General features: G+C 50.7%; 1 protein-coding gene across 1 annotated transcript in view; it reads right to left on the bottom strand.

Moving 5' to 3' along the window:
• Window positions 1-369: 369 nt before the first annotated feature.
• Window positions 370-17,381, bottom strand: part of Gpa33 (glycoprotein A33) — a 37,809-nt gene continuing 20,797 nt past the window's right edge. Inside the window, exons 3-7 of the mRNA XM_075987474.1 lie at window positions 14,728-14,944; window positions 9,756-9,911; window positions 3,006-3,125; window positions 2,224-2,359; window positions 370-1,813 (exon numbers count right to left, since the gene is read on the bottom strand). Coding sequence (XP_075843589.1) covers window positions 1,681-1,813; window positions 2,224-2,359; window positions 3,006-3,125; window positions 9,756-9,911; window positions 14,728-14,944 — 762 coding nt within the window. The 3' untranslated portion in view covers window positions 370-1,680. The remainder of the gene's footprint in view (window positions 1,814-2,223; window positions 2,360-3,005; window positions 3,126-9,755; window positions 9,912-14,727; window positions 14,945-17,381) is intronic.

Raw genomic sequence — 17,381 nt, 5'->3', positions numbered from 1 at the left:
TCTCACGGGTCTGTGTTCAAGCTGAGCACTGACTGAATCTGAGCTGCTTCGGGGGAGAGGCGCCATAGTTCTCTGCCCACCTCCTCAGGAGGGCGCTGTAGGATGTCACCCGGCGAGGGCATCTCCCTAGAGGCACATGGATGTCACCCAGGCCTGCTAGGTCTTCTGACCCTGCAGGCTCTCATCTCACAGCCTACCTCCACCACCAGGCCGAGCTCTGTCCTGTCCCCAACAACCTTGAGAGCTACTGCTGGCCCTGACCTTGGCCACAAGTAATGGAACCCAAGATTCTCTACCTGGTCACCTCGCCTCACAGACCCACTAGACAGTGGGTATACTTGGCATGAACAAAAGATGAACAAAGAAAAGTGAATTTCCACCAGTAACGTTATTGGTAAGGAAACATTTTGAATTAAACAAGGGGTTTAGCAAAGTCTATAAAAATATACATGTAAATAAAATCAGATGGGGACAAGGGATTTATACATTTGCTTTCCTAGTGATCCTATGCTAAAACACATTTGGAGCAGCCCGTCTGGCCTGAGCCCTGGGGCGCTGAAAGAACTGACCAGAGGGGAAGGGGTGGAGGCGGAGGGCTGCAGGCAGGGCAGCGAGCCTCAGCTGGCATTTGGAGGCCAATGGCTGGGCAGGGGTGGGAGGCAAGTGAGCTTGTGTGTGTTGTTCATTTTAAATCAGTCTGCCCACCTTTCCAGACTAGCACAGGGCTTGGGTGGAGACATCAGGTGTCCCAAGTCACAACCCCTGCCTACGATGGCAAGTGCCCAGCTGAAGCTGCCAGGCTCCAAGGCCCAGAGCCGGTTCCAGGGCCACCTACTCTATTCCAGCAGGAAGCAGGGCTCTGATGGCCTTGCCTGTTACCCTGTCTGGATGTAGGACAACGTGACTTTGCTGTTTCCCTGCATGGGAGTGGTCACAGCAGGATCAAGAAAAGCAGTGGCATCTGTGAGTGGGGGGCTGTAAGGACAGGCAGGATTTTTACAGACAGGGCTGAACTGTGTTCGGGGAAGTCCTGAGAAGGCATGCGTCTGGGAGCAGGAGCAATATGGCGGAAGACGAGGCTGAGAGAGCAGCTGGAGGCCACCGTGCCCCCAAGCATGGAGGGCAAGATAAGCAGGGTCGATCACAGGGGCTCCACTGTGTCCTTGATGCCTCTCCTTCATTCAATACAAATACTGAGTGCAAGCCCATCCCCTGGTTCCCCATGAGTGCTGGGCGTGGTGGGCAGGGCAGACCTCCCCCCACCTCTGAAGTTGGCACTGCCTGCATGAGGAGCTGTGAACAGAAGGAGCCCCTGCTCAGTGCTGAGTTTCCCCAAGCCCCTGCCAATAACCATAAGGGAAGCAGAGGGTGGTGTCTGGTCCAGGGAGGAGGCCCAACCCTGAGTCAGAATTAGCAATTAGCAAGGGTCCTTTCAGTATGGTCATCAGGGTAGGACCCATGCTGCCAGGCCAGTGATGCTCCCCAGAAACACACACACACGTACACACACGTGAGCGCGCACACACACGCGTACACACACACACACACACACACACACACACACGAGAAGATCCACTCCGCCAATGGCTGGGAAAGGGCAGGATTATGGGGCTAGAAAGAAAAAGAGGCCAGAGTAGGAGGCTGGAGCCTAGCCCTCCCCTCCACTGGGCAGCAGCCCCTTCACTTGAAGGGCTGGTCAAGAGAGCTATGCCCTGAGCTCCTCCGGTCCTCATTCCTGTAGTCATCTTGGTCTTCCCCCTCTCTGGAAACTTCTCTCCGCTGCTCTTGAGGCTTTTGGTAAGCAGCTCGGTTCCTACAGGGCAATGGAGGAAGAAGAGAAGGTTAACCCTCATGGCGGTGAGGGGCCAGGGTGAACTGGTCCAGCCGTCAACCCCACCCAGGAGCGGCAAAGGGACTCGGTGCTGAAGGCCTGGTTTAGGAGTGTACAGTGAGATCTCACAAGAATACTCCACTCGTGGGTCGAGGAGACTGTGGGAGTTTCAGCCTAAACCCGACCCTTGGCTTGCCACGAGAAGGCCTGCCTAGAGATCAAAGTGTGGGAGACAAGGCAGGACTGAGGTCCACCCTTGATTTGTGTGAGCTGCTCATTCCTCAACTGCGACTAGCGAAGACTCCCGGGGTGCTGAGTGGGGGTACCCGAGGAGTTGGGATGTCTATTTCCCTCTGTCTCTTCCCAAGGGGCCCCTGTCCCCGCACACTTACACCCTCGCGTCCTCCATGTCCTCGGCCTTTTCATCCTTGTCCCGGCAGCAGCAGCAGTAGACAATGATGCCGATGATGATGAGGGCTGCGAACACACCTCCCGCGATGCCCGCATACAGCGCAATGTTCATGGAAGCTACGAGAGGATGGAGCAGCTGGACCTCCTGAGCCCCGACTCTAGCCCCCCACCCCCCGACTCAACCCTGGCAACAGAGAAGAAAGCCAAGCTAGAGGTGAGGAACCACAGACCGGTGCAGGGCACAGCAGGCTGGTCCCTCCCAGCCTCTGGAGTATCAGCTCTTCTACCAGCTTAGGGGGCAATGGCTACAGACCTCTGTAACACTCTGCAAAGGTCGTGGCCCTGGAAGATTGTGATTAGACAGATCTGAGGACACTCTTAAGGAGAGAGGAGCAAGCAAGGAGAGTCAGACCTGATACTGGGCTACTCAGGCTCTGCCGAGACCCTTAGTGTTAGCTATGCTAGCTGTCAGCTGACGCTTGAAGTAGCTGTGGTCTCCCTTCTCCCCACAAAAAGAGACTAGGGTTTGGACCAAGGCAGCAGGTTCTAGGCACTTTTCTCACACTCTCTGAGGGGCCCTCGAGACAGGTGTGGCTGAAGAGATCTCCAGAAGTCTGCCCCAGGCTCTATTTCCAAAGAACGGGAGGAGCTGGGCTGACCTCAGGGAGAGGAAAGCCTGGGCCAGAAGTCCTCTGTCCAGGGTCACAGCAGTCAGCTCGTTCACCTCTGGGCCTCATACCCTCCCTCCCCACCCTGCTCTTACGCTGTCTGGGAGCCACCGTGATGTTGCAGGACTCCACTCCCACTTCGTTGCTGGAAGTGCAGACGTAGTAGCCCGCCATTTCCGTGGTGATGTTCTTCAAACGCAACGGCTGGCCTGAGGCTGGAGGAAGAGCCGCAGGGTGAAAAGATGGCGTTAGGTCGAAGGGCATTTAGGTTGTTTCCAGGTTCTGGCTATGACAAACAATGCTGCTATGAACAGAATTGAGCACATGTCTTTGTGGCACAATTGAGCATCCTTTGGATATATACCCAAAAGTGGTATTACTGGGTCTTGAGGAGGTGTTTCCTAATTTTCTGAGAAATCGCCCCACTGACATCCAAAGGGGTTGTACCAGCTTGCATTCCCACCAGCAATGCAGGAGTGTTCTCTTTACCCCACAACCTCTCCAGCATAAGTTGTCATCAGAGTTTTTGATCTTGGCCATTCTTACAGGTGTAAGATAAAGCAAAGAAAACCAGCCCACAAATCACAATCCCAGAGAACCTAGACAACAATGAGGACCCTAAGAGAGACATACATAGATCTAATCTATATGGGGAGTAGAAAAAGACAAGATCTCCTGAGTAAATTGGGAGCGTGGGGACCTTGGGAGAGTGTTGAAGGGGAGGGGAGAGGTTGGGAGAGGAGCAGAGAAAAATGTATAGCTCAATTACAAAAAAAAAAAAAATATGGTGTTAGGGTGCAGTATGTACGGCCCAAGGCTAGGAGGCCTGAGCCCCCTCTGAACTAGCCAAGCTGATTTGTGATGTAGGAAAAAAGACCTCTTAGGCCACTGGGGGAATCACAATACTGGAGGGCTTCAAATCCAGTCAGGACCCTAGGTGTCGAGTCTGGCTTTGTCCACTTAGTTGATGTATTTGGCAAGTAACTTGGCCGTCTTTGAAGCTATTTTCTCATCTATAATTAGAAATGGTAATACCTGCCTGGCAAGGAACTTGTGAGCCCGGAATGAGGCATCAATAATTAATATAAATGCCCAGTAGAATGCCCAATGTGCAGTTGGGACTTGGCAAACATAGATGCGTATTAAAGGGGAATGCGCATATGTGATGTGTCAGGTGTGGGGTATGGATACGGGTATTGGGGAGCATTGTGTGAGTGAGGGGACAGTGTCAGTTTAGACGCTTCCTCCTCACCGGTCACCACCCTCATCGGGGAAGTGAGAGTGAAAACAGCCCATGCCGAGCCCCAGGACACAGAACAGATGTCCTCACAAGACGGTCCCGTGGGTTTGTACCTAGACAGCCTAGGTGTGTGTCCTGCTCTCAAAGGCCTTTGTCAGGAGTGCAATGTCAGCCTTGTCAGGACATGGCTGCCACTAGGTGTTGCAATCACCCCCCAGGGTGTGTTCTAAGTCATCAAGAGAGACCCGCTGCAGCCTTGTAGACATTTCAGAAGCCGTGTCTAATCCACAGTAGTCAGCTCACGTGTGTGTGCGTGTGTGCGTGTGGGTAAGTATACATGTACGTATGTACACACATGTGGAGGCTGGAAGTTAACATCAGGTGTCTTCAATCTCTTTTCCATCTTACTTTTTGAGATCAGGTCTCTTGATGAACCCGGAGCTCACTGTTTCGGCTGCTTGGTGGGTGCTCAGTGAACCCTGGAGAATCCTGTCTCTGCGTCCCCAGGGCTGGGGTTACAGCAGGTGCTGCCAAGCCTGCTTTTATGTGGTTGCTGAGGATCAAACCCAGGTCCTCATGATTTCACTGTAAGTGTTTTACTGACTGTGCTACCCCCCACCAGCCCTGAATTCTGAGCTTTTACTGACTGCACTGCCCCCCAGCCCTGAATTCTGAGCTTTTACTGACTGCACTACCCCCCCAGCCCTGAATTCTGAGCTTTTACTGACTGCACTACCCCCCCAGCCCTGAATTCTGAGCTTTTACTGGCTGCACTGCCCCCCCAGCCCTGAATTCTGAGCTTCTAATACAATAACAGAGCTACAGATCCGATTCTGCAACAGCACCAGTTTTATCTCTTGCTGCACGTGTGCAAAGCCAAGGGCAGTCCACACGGGGTCCTTGGTCCATGTTCTGGAATTACTGTGTCAAAGCATCACTTTGTTTCCGCCCCCCAACATCCTTGATTGGAGGTATTGCCATGCCAGTACCCCCAACTCGAATTTCCCAAGGGGAGGAGAGAACTGGCTTCTGGGAGGCGTCCTATGCCCTTCCTAGGGCTATGTACATGTGCGTACACACGCATGCACACTAATAATACGTATCCCAGTGTATGTACATGTGCATACACACACATGCACACTAATAACACATAAACAGAGGCTTTAAAACACCTTTGCAATGCATGCCTATGGTAAGAATTTATGTATGACGTAAAGCTGTCATGTTAATTCACTCCAAACCCAAAACATTCCAATCACGGCTCCAAACAAAGTGAGCAGAGTCCCTGTCCTTTGGCATCTCCGACCTACAAAGGAAGACGCACCTGAAACAATGGTGGTTTTATGAGCAGTTACGGTTCAAGATGGAGGTTGTATCTGAACTCATAGTGAAGGGGTTTACTCTTGTCTGGGGGTCAGAGGAGATCTCTAACAGGAGCAAGAATAAGATAAAATCATCCTTATTCACAGCACATTGATTTTTTCTTCTCTTCTTGTTAAAAAATATGCTACTTATTTCATATTCTTCTCTTAGAGCCCAAGGCCCTATTCTCTGTACAGTGTGACAGCCCTGGGAGTCTAGAAGCCCGCTCCTGGGTGTTTTCTGGCAAATCCCTTACTGTGATATTTACATGTGATTCTGGAGATGCATCAGCAAGTGTGGAAATCCCTGTGGTTGTGAAGCTTAAGGGGTGTGGCCTACGGGTGTTTTACCATGCTGGGAGCAATGGGAACCCCGGGTTGAGGTCCAGAGTATTAACATTCCTGTTCTCTGACCCTGTTGGACTTGGTTATTCTTAAGAGAATTGTGAAGAAACACACTTTACAGAATGCTCTGTGACACCAGGTGTGTTTAGGAGGCCTTGTGCTGGCATCAGATTCCCCTTGGAAGTGTGCTGCTCTGTGAATCAGGCGTCCACAGCACCCTAGGGCAGCTCTAGGCCGTGCTTAGGGTGAATCCTGGGGGGTTCCTAATGTATGAGCCAACTCCATTCTTCCCCTAGTCTCTGAAGCAAACAATGGGTTCTAGAAACTTCTCTGTTTGAAATAGCACTCACCCCATGCCACCAATTAGCTTTGATTGAACTGGGGATCCCAGGCTCCCTTCCCTTCTGGAAAGAGCCAACCAGTTTCTGAAACCCAGTTTCTTGTTGCTGTGGCGACATCTTGTGGTCAGTATAGGAAATGCATGACAGACATCTGTCCTCTGCTGAAGCCCTGACCACCCTAAGATATTGATGTTGAATTCACAGGATCTGCTCTTTCTGTTCCCTCCCACCAAGGCTGGTCAGTAAGCTCTGGATTACATCTCATCCCAGGGTCTGGGGTGGACCCGTCACTGTTCCCACGGCCTTCTCCCCTAAAGTGTTCCAGTCTCCTTCCTTAACATCCAAATTCCTGGTCCTTCCCTCCTGAAACTCACTGGCTGGAGCACAGTTCCTCAAGCATCTTCAGAGCCCTCCTGTGGGAGATGGCCTCTTCCTCCGAGGAGGGTAACAGCACCATCTCAGCTTTGGTTACGGTGTGTTGTTATTGTTCCGTGGTTTTCGTTTGTTTTTCAGGATGGGAGAACTTGTGTGTGACTTACATCTGTGATGTCACAGCAGGCCTCTCAGGCTCTCTGCAGGGCACTCTAGGAACAAGAGGCCTTGGGAACGGCCCCCTCCATCACATTGTCCAGACACAAGAAGGCATGGTGATCACCACGTCCATGGTTAATACTGCCAGTCTGAATCAAAATCGCCTAGCAGATAAGCTTCTGGGCATGCTGGTAAGGGATTCCAGATCAAGTCGGCCTCAGGCATGGTTGTGTGGAGCAGTCTAGGTTAAATTAATTACAGTGGGAAGATCCACTTAGCTGTGGGCAACCATCTATCCCTGGGCTGGAACCCGAGGCTGAATAAAAAGGAGAATGTCTGTGCATCTGTCTGTCTCTATCTTGCTGTCCGTCTCTGTCTCTGTCCCCCCCCCCCCCCCTCTCCTTCCTGACTGCATCTACAATGTGGCCAGCACAAGATATTGTACCGCAGCAGCCATCTTCTTGTCTGAATTCTGACAAAGACAATCTGGGCTCAGGGCTGGATAAAGCAGAGAAGCAAATCTTACTTTAACCTCCTTCCATGCTCTCGGATTCACCCACTTTCAGTCAGTAAAGAAACTAAGTTTTGGTCCCTAACAACGTCTTGTGATGGAGGTGGGCATTTGTGATGCTCCCTGGAGGAGCCTAGTGCTTATAGAGAAAAGTCTGCCCTCCTAGGCTGACACCCAGGCCCCTCTCCATCTCTCCTATCTTTCCCATCAGCAGCCTCTCGCGTCCTCCCCCTCAGCCACACTCATGCCATGGGTCCCATGCTGGTTTTTACCCTGAAGGGCATGCTGAGCTAACAATACCCAGAGTTGACTGAGTCCTGTGCTGCCCACAGCACTGATCTTGGTGCTCTGTGGACTTCGGGTCTCCCTTCACAGCAACAGCCCCAGCTGAACACTGGTGCTGTGCCCATTTGACAGATGTGGAGAAAAAGGCACGTAACCAGCAGCACAGCCAGGATTCGAGCCCCCGGCTACTCCTAAGCACTCGGTCACACAGCACTGGAGGTCAGTCACTGCGGTTCGTGACCTCACGACCTTCAGCCCTGAACCCCACTGTGCGCACTCTGCTGGAGGACACGTGGTTACGTTCTCAGACCATGACTAGCGAGAATCAGGGGTAGAACCAGGAGACGACAGAGTTTGAGGACATCTTCCAGGCGACTTCAACAAAGATCCAGACATTCAAATCCTTGCAGTCCAGGGCCCGGTGAGATGACTCTTTGGGTAAAAGCACCTGCTGACAATTGGGACAACCTGAGTCCAGGTTCAGCCCCCGGGATTCACATGATAGGAGAGAAGCAGCTCCGCGGGTTGCCCTCTGGCCTCTCACTGTGGTGTGCATGCGCATATATACAATCTATACACTGAAAAAATGCCATTTTAAACATGTTTTAAAAATCAGCAACCAGAAACATGCCAGCAAAGCTGGAAGCCTGTGGGATTCATATTGAATCATCTTTTACCTTAAGTCAAATGAGTTCTACTAACTCTGATTTTCATGTTGTTTTTTGTTATTGTTGCTTGTTTTTTTTTTTGTGGGGTTTTGTTGTTTTAAGACAAGGTTTCTCTGCATAGCCCTGGCTGTTCTGGAACTCACTCTGTAGACCAGGCTGGCCTTGAACTCACAGCGATCCACCTGCTTCTGCCTCCCAAGTGCTGGAATTAAAGGCGTGTACCACCAACACCTGCCCAATTATGAATTTGTTTTTAAGAAGTTATTGTTTGGCCTCCAAATAGGTGAAAACAGCCCGATAAAATCCATTCTGGTTTGATGGAAGCCTAAGGAGCGGGGCATTTGACTATGGGACTTCCTCAGGTCCCCGTACGGTCTTTCCTCCCTCCGGTCAGCTTCTCAAAACAGGTGTGTCCTGTTGTCCAGTGTTGTTTACACTGCAATGGATCTCTGCCTAGGCATCTTCTGATTGGGCTAGTAAAGATCTGAATGGCCAATCACTAGGCAGGAGAGATAGGCAGGATTTCTAGGGAGAGATAGAGGAAGAGAAGAAGAAACGTAGATGTGCGAATTTCGCCAGCAGACTCTGAGCAAGTCGGACGTGCCCTACTGAGCGGAAAGGTGACGCCAGGTGGCAGAACACAGATTAATATAAGTGGGTTAATTTAAATTATAAGAGCTAGTTGAGAACAAGCTCAGGCCAAGGCCGAGCTTTCATACTCTAATAATAAGTTTTCTTATTATTGAGCTGGTGGCCCAAAGAAAAAGCCACGTACAGTGTCTACCCACCGGCTTTGCTCTCAGAGCTCCATTCCATTCCACACACAGAGGACTGAAAGACCTTGAGGCTAAACCTTAGAGGCATCTTCCGGGCCTTTCTGTTCCTGCCTGAGATCGCTGGGCAGCCATGGCCGCGGAGAGCCCAGGGGATTTCCACACACAGGTGGACAGAATGGCAGAGAGTTTACACATTCCCAGCTCCATTCCTCTCCCCTTTCTTCCTCTCCTGGCTACTACGCCTCTTCCTTTTCCTCCTTCTAGTTTGTTTCCTGACCAAAAGGTCAAATATTGGCTGCCCAGTACAAAACGGGTCTCCTGGCAACACTAGTTAAGTCTGCCGTAGCCTGCTCTGAGAATGGGGGTCCTAACAGCCCATGGTGTGTTTGTGGTGGTGTCTGAGATGGACTGGCCTGGATAGGAAAGGGGACTAGGAAATCCCCCACCTCAAAAGTGGACTGTAGGCCATAATAATGCTTCAAAGAGCAAGCCCCAGTGTTTCTGCACAGAATGCTTAGCAGGACACACTTGCTCAGGAGAATCGAGGTGGGGGTGGGAAGAATAGAAGAGATATCACTTGCAAGTCACTTCTGTCTTTGGCAGCCGTGAGCCGGTAGGTATTCGTATGGGAAACAAATGCTTTGAGAAACCATGCAAAACGGCACAAGGGCAGGACTAGGGAAATGGTGCTTGGATTGCTTGGTCAGCCGCTGTCTCCCGTTAGCCCTAGCTAGTCAGGTGCACCCAAAGGTGGAGCACAGCCGCCTTTCCTGTTATCCCAGGTCACCTGGTTGGGTGAGCGGCCGCTCCTGGTTCTGGGCGTTGTAGCTCTTCCAGCTGTACTGTGGGCTCGGCGAGCCCTCTGCAGACCGGCATGTCAGGTTGATGTTGTTCCCAATCACCGTCTCCCCTATGATGCCGCAGTCTGGCTTGGAGGGTGGCACTGGGAAGGAAAGAGACCGCAAGAGAGGAGTGAACGACGTGGGGACAGTCACTGCCCGCCCCAATAGCTATCAGCCCATCTCTCCATCGCACACGCAGAGGCCGGCAGAAACTTACAGCCTAGAGGTGAGATTTAATGTTATAAAGTTAACTCCCCCCCCCCAAAATGTCCACGGTCATCTCACTCTCTCAAATGGGCAGCACCCGACACTGTGTCGTATAGTGCGCCCTTCCTAGCATAGCAGCGTCAACTTCATCAGAGAAGCTGTGACTCCAGGGACCCTCGAGGCCAGGCTTGTGGGCTGCTAACGCGTCCTCAGAGGAGCAGGGGCTGAGCAGGGCTGTTGAACTCTCTCGCCTGAGCTTCCAGCCACTCCGCCATGCACCAGTGACCACGTGTAAGTAATTCTGCCTGAATTGTTCATGTCTTGTCTCGGACTGTGGAAGGCTAAGTGAAGGGGGCATTGTTCGTCTATACAGCCACGGAGAAGCCGTCCATGCGGAGGTGGATCCCGGCGCTGTGGCTGCTGTGGGCTCACCCGTGCTTTGCGTGTGACTCAGCGCTACCATGGGTTCTCCGAGCTGAGCTTTGATAGAATCACTTTGGTTTCACACGTCACTGGGGTAATGGAGAGTTTGTTGGCTAACAAACCATCCAAGGTAAATAGTCTCCATGACAGGCTGGTTGGTAGTGGCTTCTGGTGCTCTCTGGAATTGTGGGAGTTTGAACATGCCCAACATAGCATTATACAGATGGGGGCCATGGAGCACAGAAGGGACACTTGTTCTTGGGTCCTAGTGGAGGTGGGATTAGAACCCAGGTATTTCTCTTCTGGTCCAGAACCAGGGCTTGCTCTACTGACTCATATGAGCTCTCTGTTGTTGGCAGAGATCGCAGTGTTCCTGATCTCTAAAGTTAGGGGACAGCAAGACTGTCCTGTAAAGGGCCTTATGGGAATTGTAGGCTTGGTAGGCCACACAATACTATCGCCAATGCTGTCTTTTTTTTAGAGGGAGGGGGCAGGTGTATAATATTTTTTATTCTTTGAAAATTTCATACATGTATGCAATTTATTTTGATCATGTTTACCCGCTCCCCCTCTCTCTGAAGACTTTCTCCCTCCCCTTTCATTTTCTGGTTTTAATAATGTTTTAAAACCATAAGTGTGAGGTGGGCTGTGGGCTGGAGCGGGCCAGGGTTTCCTCACACTAGGTTTGCAGATCTCTGCAGCCCTCAGCTGTAGCTCCTTCAGGTCGTCCTCTGCGAGTCTAACACTGCCTTCTCCCCCTGCTTTGTTAATAAAATGGATCAGCACAAGTGGCTAGAGAGAAAGAGGGACCCCAGGAGGGCAGACCTTCTTGCTGGGTGGCCAATGAGATGGAAGAGATGGGAGTGGGCCGCAGGGATCAAAGGCATGCCATCAGAAATGTTTATGAACCCCAGCAACCGCTGCCAACCGTCTGTCCTTGGTCCCCCAGGCTTCTTGAGATTCTAAGCCTGTGTCTCTCCTCAGCCTTGTTCAGGTCACATTGAGGGGTGTGGGTGGTTCTATAAATGTTGTTAGGTAGCCGGGATCTACCCAACAATGCTGGGCACTGGGGTGACACTCCGAGTGGATCAAGGAGTCCAATAGGGGACAAAAGACCATGAAACAATGACAGAGCAGGGGACAAGACTGCTGGGGCAGAAAATTATGATCGGACACAGCAAATGGGCTGTGACCTGAAGGTCACCTTGACGAAGGTAGTAGCAGGGATTAGAGCAGAGATGAGCGTGCTGGACAGGGCAAATGGAAAGTACCCATGAGACTTCAGGAGGCATCTTTAGGGATGAGGAAGGGAGAACACAGTGGGGAAAGTTGTCACTGATGTCCTTGGGTAGTGGCCTGACCCCTCTACTTTCATCACATGCCCTCTTGGCTAGCTTGCTTCAGCCACCCATCCTGGGGGTTAATGGCAGCCTTAGTCCCCCTGGAAGTTGCTGGAAGAACGGTCCCTGACTCTCCTCCCTCTCTCTTCCAGTCAGGCAGTTGCAGATTTTCTTCTTGGAAACAGGCCGGCTATTATTAGTGCCTGACATCTGCTAACACAGCTGGGCCAGCCAGGTAGGACCCACCAGACACATTAGAGACACTCCCTTATTGCCAAACAAAACCCAGGCTTCTGAGGATCAAAGAGCAGGTGGGGCAGAGTGCCTGCTAGCAGCTGGCTAACCGTCAGCCTCCTGCCCATCCTGCTGGCCCAGCAAGCAGCCCTGGGGGTGCTGTGGAGGCGGACTTACCCTCTGGGTACTCCTGCTGGGCTCTGCTTTCTCTCCTGGGCCCCACAGTGGGACCCTGCGGTGCCCCTACCTAACCAGCCTCAGACATGCCTTTAGCTTTTAGCAGGAGGCTCAGCAGCAAACTCCCACGCGCCCCATCAGATTAAGCGGTGGAGTGGCAGTGGAACTCCCTGCGGGGGCGGGGCGGAGGGGGCGGGATACAGGACAGAAGCAGGAAGTAGAGTTTGGAGACTAACTGCCGAAGCGTAAAAAGCAAGTAAATGTCCGCGGTGGAAGACTAGATTGCTTACTCCACTTCTTGGCAAGGAATGCAGGGAGCAGGAACTCCACAAATTAACTGCCCACGGGAGGAAGCGTGGGTGATGGCCAGTAAGGGGGATCTGCTTTTTAGGAGGGACTGTGATGAGATCTTTTGCTCTAGGCTCCTGACCACAGGCCCTAAACTTCCTACCTGACCCCATCCCAGGAGCATCCCTGCCCTCCTTCTCCAGATCGCCTGCGCACCAATCACAAACAGCGGGGATCTCGAGTCATATCTAGTTCAAAGAGCCCCACGTACGGAGGCTAAGAGTACTGACGGGTGAGGGTATCTTGTTCTCACACGGCCTGGTTCGCAAGCAGCATTGTAGGTGTTACCTGTATATTTACTTTGAGAGTGGCCATAGAGGATGGAAGCGAATGTGTTAGGCTTCAAATCCTCTCCGATGCCGGTTGTTCCCTCTAAGGACGTCAGGGGGCGCCAGAGGCCAGAGCAAGGATTCCACCTGGCGCACAGGCCGCTAAATCTGGCTTCTTGGCTTCCTAAAGGTGAGCTAGACAAGGCTAGCTCCCAGAGACTAAGGCTGGGGGTCTTCCTGCTAGCCTGCCTAAAATAAGCCGACCCGTATCATTATAGCCTTTCTTCTTTAAAAAAGCATCCGGCTATAAAGACACAGAGAAAGAAAACTTTCCACAAAGACTCTCACTGGGTTTTAATTAGCGTGTTGGGTTTTGTTTTTGTTTTTGTTTTTTTTTTTTAAAAAGGCCTCTTTTTAACAGTAAAAGATTGGCTTCTATGAATTCCATATTCCCAGATTAAATTTGTATCCTTCCCTCTTCAGGTTAATGTGTTCCTCTTCAGAAATAGCTGGTCCTTAGTGTAAGGCAGGAGGACCAGCAGAACCAGGCTTCAGATTTATACGGGTTCCTGCCCCTTCCCTTTCGACTCGCTGAAATCCTCAGCCAAAAAGGCATGCCAGTTATTTAAAGAACCCAAACTTTATATGTGTCCGTGTACACATAATCCATATATAGGTATATGTGCGACTATATATATATATATACATATATATATATATATATATATGACTATACACACACTTGGGGTAGTGGGGTATATTGCAGTATTGCTTGTGCAAACAAACAACAACAACAAAACTGAACAAACAATGAAACCTGTCCCAATAGCCCTCACTGTGAAACCCTTAAGCAAGCCATTGTGCAGCCATGAGACCGGATGTGCTCTCTCGCAGTAGGTCTGCGTGTGCTGGCCTGGAGCACCGTGTGGAGGTAAATCACAAGTGCTTTATAATAGTGCAACTCTTCGACGGGCAGAGGAAGGTACATGAGTGTGTGGCACACAGTGAGGGTACACGGGAGACCTCTAGGACGCCTAGCTGCATTACCGTTGGCTGCCTCCAGGTGGCAGGGTGGGAAGAGGCCTCGATTATGCTTTCTGCAGCATTAGTGTGTGCGGCTGTATATTCTGACACACTATAATGCTTTCTCTAAGTCCGGCAACTACCACACACAATTTAAAAGAAAGTCTGCCAAGCAGTGTAGAGGGGAAAGAGACAGAAAGAACCCATTGTTCTCACGCATGGTGGCTACCTCCCGGGAGTGGGGCCATTTCTTATGCTGGACATAGACCAGGTGCTCATTAAAGCGAGTCAAAACCCAATAACCGGTTTTGACTCAGTTACTTCCTTTTTCTGGGCCGCGTTCACGCAGAAACTAAAGTGGATGAGTTTCCTGATCCTTCCAAAACTATAAATTCCAGCAAATTCTCCCATGAAACGGATGGCCCCTGAGACATATTCCCCATTGGTTGGCAAGGTGCCTTCACTAGTGGTAGGGTGGGGAGACCGCAGAGAGAAGTTAACAGCCGGGAAACCCATCGCCTATGGAAGTCACAATCATCCCTCCGAGGAGCAAGTACTGAGATGAGAGTCTGCGTGTTATGTGGGAATTCCCGTCCCTTCTCTTCAGAAATGAGTTTGGCAGGGAAAAAGTTGGTGTGGAAGGGAGAAAGGGCAGAGTGGCCACGGGATGACCCCAAAGCCCCTGCCCTCAGAACCAGCCTGCTGTTCACTGAGAACCCTGTCTATACTGGGCTCCAAAGGGAGAAGTGGAATCTTGACTCTTCTCTGAGATAGGCAAGGCCGATACAACACAGGGCTGGCGATCGGGCCCTATTGCACCTGGATTTATGGCTGGATTCGGCTGCCAGGGCTCTTAGCCTCACCCTCCTCCTGCAGGAAAAGATGGAGACACTCACCGAGGACTAAGAGGCGGACTCGAGACTTGGAGGTACCCTCTAGATCTGACATCAGTGAGACGGAGCACTCGTAGGTGCCATTGTCATCCATGGTCAGCTGGTCGATGGTGATGGAGGCATTGGAGCGGTCAACATCATTGGACATTATCACACGGTTCTCATAACGGGTCCCATAGATGTACTCTGTTTGCAAAAACTTCCAAATGACTACTCTTTCCTAAGAGAAAGAAGAAATGTTGCCAGATGCTGGTATAGACCTGCCCTGACCCAATCTTTCATCCCCAGAGCCCAGATGTATGGATCAAACAGATGTGCAGTGCCTACTGGTAGATTCTCAACTAGACTTTAAAGATTTAAAAGGAAGTGTTAGGGGCTGGAGTTGTAGTTTAAGTTGGTAGTGCTCACCTAGCACGCACACAGAGACCTGGATTTGATCCCCAGCACCACACGGGTAAACTTGGTGGTGGTGGTGGTGGGGTATATGCCAATCATCCCGTCATTCCAGGGGTGGAAACAAGAAGAAGTTCAAAGTCACCCTCGGTACGAGCAAGTTCTAAACCAATCTAAGCCAACGTGAAACCCTAACTCAAATCAAAAACAAAAACAACAAAAAGCGCACACCCTGGAATACCTGGAGCAAACGAGGCTGTCTCAGAGCCCAGCACTCGGGTGTAGCCAGCATCTCACACCCCGATTTCCTCTCAGTCCGTCGTTTATTCATTCCTCCCTTCACCCAACACTTTCTGAGCCCCGCTCACACCAGGCACCAGGCTAGGTCATTTGCTCTCAAATTCCAAGCTCACTCGATTCTGACTATTGTCTTGAAATTGGTTTATTCGTTGAGTTTTTGAAGTAGCACATTAGTGGCTTATACCACAGATGGCCAAGCCAGACTGCCTCAGTCAAATCCTAACTCTGATGCTTGCTGGCTGGATGTCCTTGAGCAACACCCTTGACTGCTCTGAGCCTCTGTTTCCTCGCCTACTAAGTGGAGATGTTGATAATAACACACCTCGTGGAACTGTGGTGAGACTAACGGTAATCTATACGGAGCGGTTGGAGTTTGCCAGGTGTGGTGTCTACCGTTACTAGCCATTATTAGCACCCACCATGTCTGCAGCATATAACTCGTGAATTCTGAATAGCCAACCACGGTATCTTATGATTATGAGATCCGAAACCGGCCCGTTGAGGGAGGGTTTCCTAAAAGGGATGATCATTGCCTTGAAGCTGAAGAAGCAGCTGGGCATTATCCAGGGCAATAGCCCGGAGACTGGAGCACTACATGTTGGTGCAGGGTAAATGCATTAGACATCACAGGCAAAGGAAAAACCTAAAAACAGACAGCAACGTTGTCAACCCTGAGCGGCACAGTGTGAGTGAGTGACGGATTAGTAAGAACTGAGCCTATGACAACAAAGGTCATAGCTGCTGCTTATATATGTTACATGCTGTGTACCGTTCTACATACTAGACGTGTATTACCTCACTTAGCCACATCAACACTCCTTCCAATAATTTGTACTCTGTATTAAGAGCTAGTCTAATAGAATACAGAATTCTTGAGCCAAGGATATAGCTCGGTGGCAGAGCATGTGGGAGGCCCCTAGGCTCAATCCACATCTACACTAGAAAACAAAACAACAGCAGCAGAGCTAAAACGCATCATTGCCTTGAAGACGAACCGTGAACTATTTCATGCCACAGTGTCATTCTCAGGTGTGACTCCGTAGAGTCTGCAGAGTTCAGGCTCTGAGCCAGAACACCCAGGGTCATCTCGACTCTGCCATTCACTTCAACTTGTGACCTGGGGAACACAGTTAATCAGCCTCTTGGTGCTTCAGTTTCCCCCTGTGTAAGATGGGTATGGCCAAATGATGGGAAGGGGAAAGGGGACAAGTTGAGAAGGAACCAGGAAGGAGATCAGCTGAGTGACTGTGGTGACAAACTTTGATTATTGTCACTTTGGGGTGTGGCAACACAGACAGAGTGAAATAAATTGGAGATGTGAGAAGGGGACATCTGAGATGTGGGGATGGGATGAGGATACAGAGGCAGAGAGCAGCTCTTCGCAGATACAAGGGTGTAGGCACGCACGCCGGATAGTACCCTTCCCAACAGAGTCGACACACGAAGAGAGTATATAAGCAAAGAGCATGCGTTCTGTCTACATGTGGGATGCCTAAAGTGTCCGGGGGACACCCAGGTGGAGAAATTCACTATGGCCAGAATGGTCGACTGAATGTCACTGATGACAGGTAAGGAGTTAGACGTGAGGATGCAAGGAAACCATGTGATGTCATGGTAGCTGTGTCTCCAGCAGTTAGAATGCCCCTTTGTGGTTAAGCAAAGTGGAAGATACAGTTAGCTCCTCTTGAAAGCACCAGAGCCCTTTCTTGTCCCCCATGCACACTTCTGAAGGCCTGCATCCTCGAATGACCTCATCTTCATTATTATATTATGTGCACTGTGGGTTTGGCCCCTCCCCCACTTTGTGGGCTTTTCAAAAGAATCATAAGAAAAATTATTCTAAAAGCAAAATCCAGTCCACTGTGATTTGAGAGGAAAGGGGGGGGGCATATTGTCCCAATGAATAGGTGGTTCACCTCTTAGATTTTCATAAAACTATTCCATGTCTATATGCAGAACCCAGT

This window comes from Microtus pennsylvanicus, chromosome 10 (assembly GCF_037038515.1).
Source record: "Microtus pennsylvanicus isolate mMicPen1 chromosome 10, mMicPen1.hap1, whole genome shotgun sequence".
NCBI classification, from domain to species: Eukaryota; Metazoa; Chordata; class Mammalia; order Rodentia; family Cricetidae; genus Microtus; species Microtus pennsylvanicus.
This window is presented reverse-complemented; position numbering and strand designations above follow the sequence as displayed.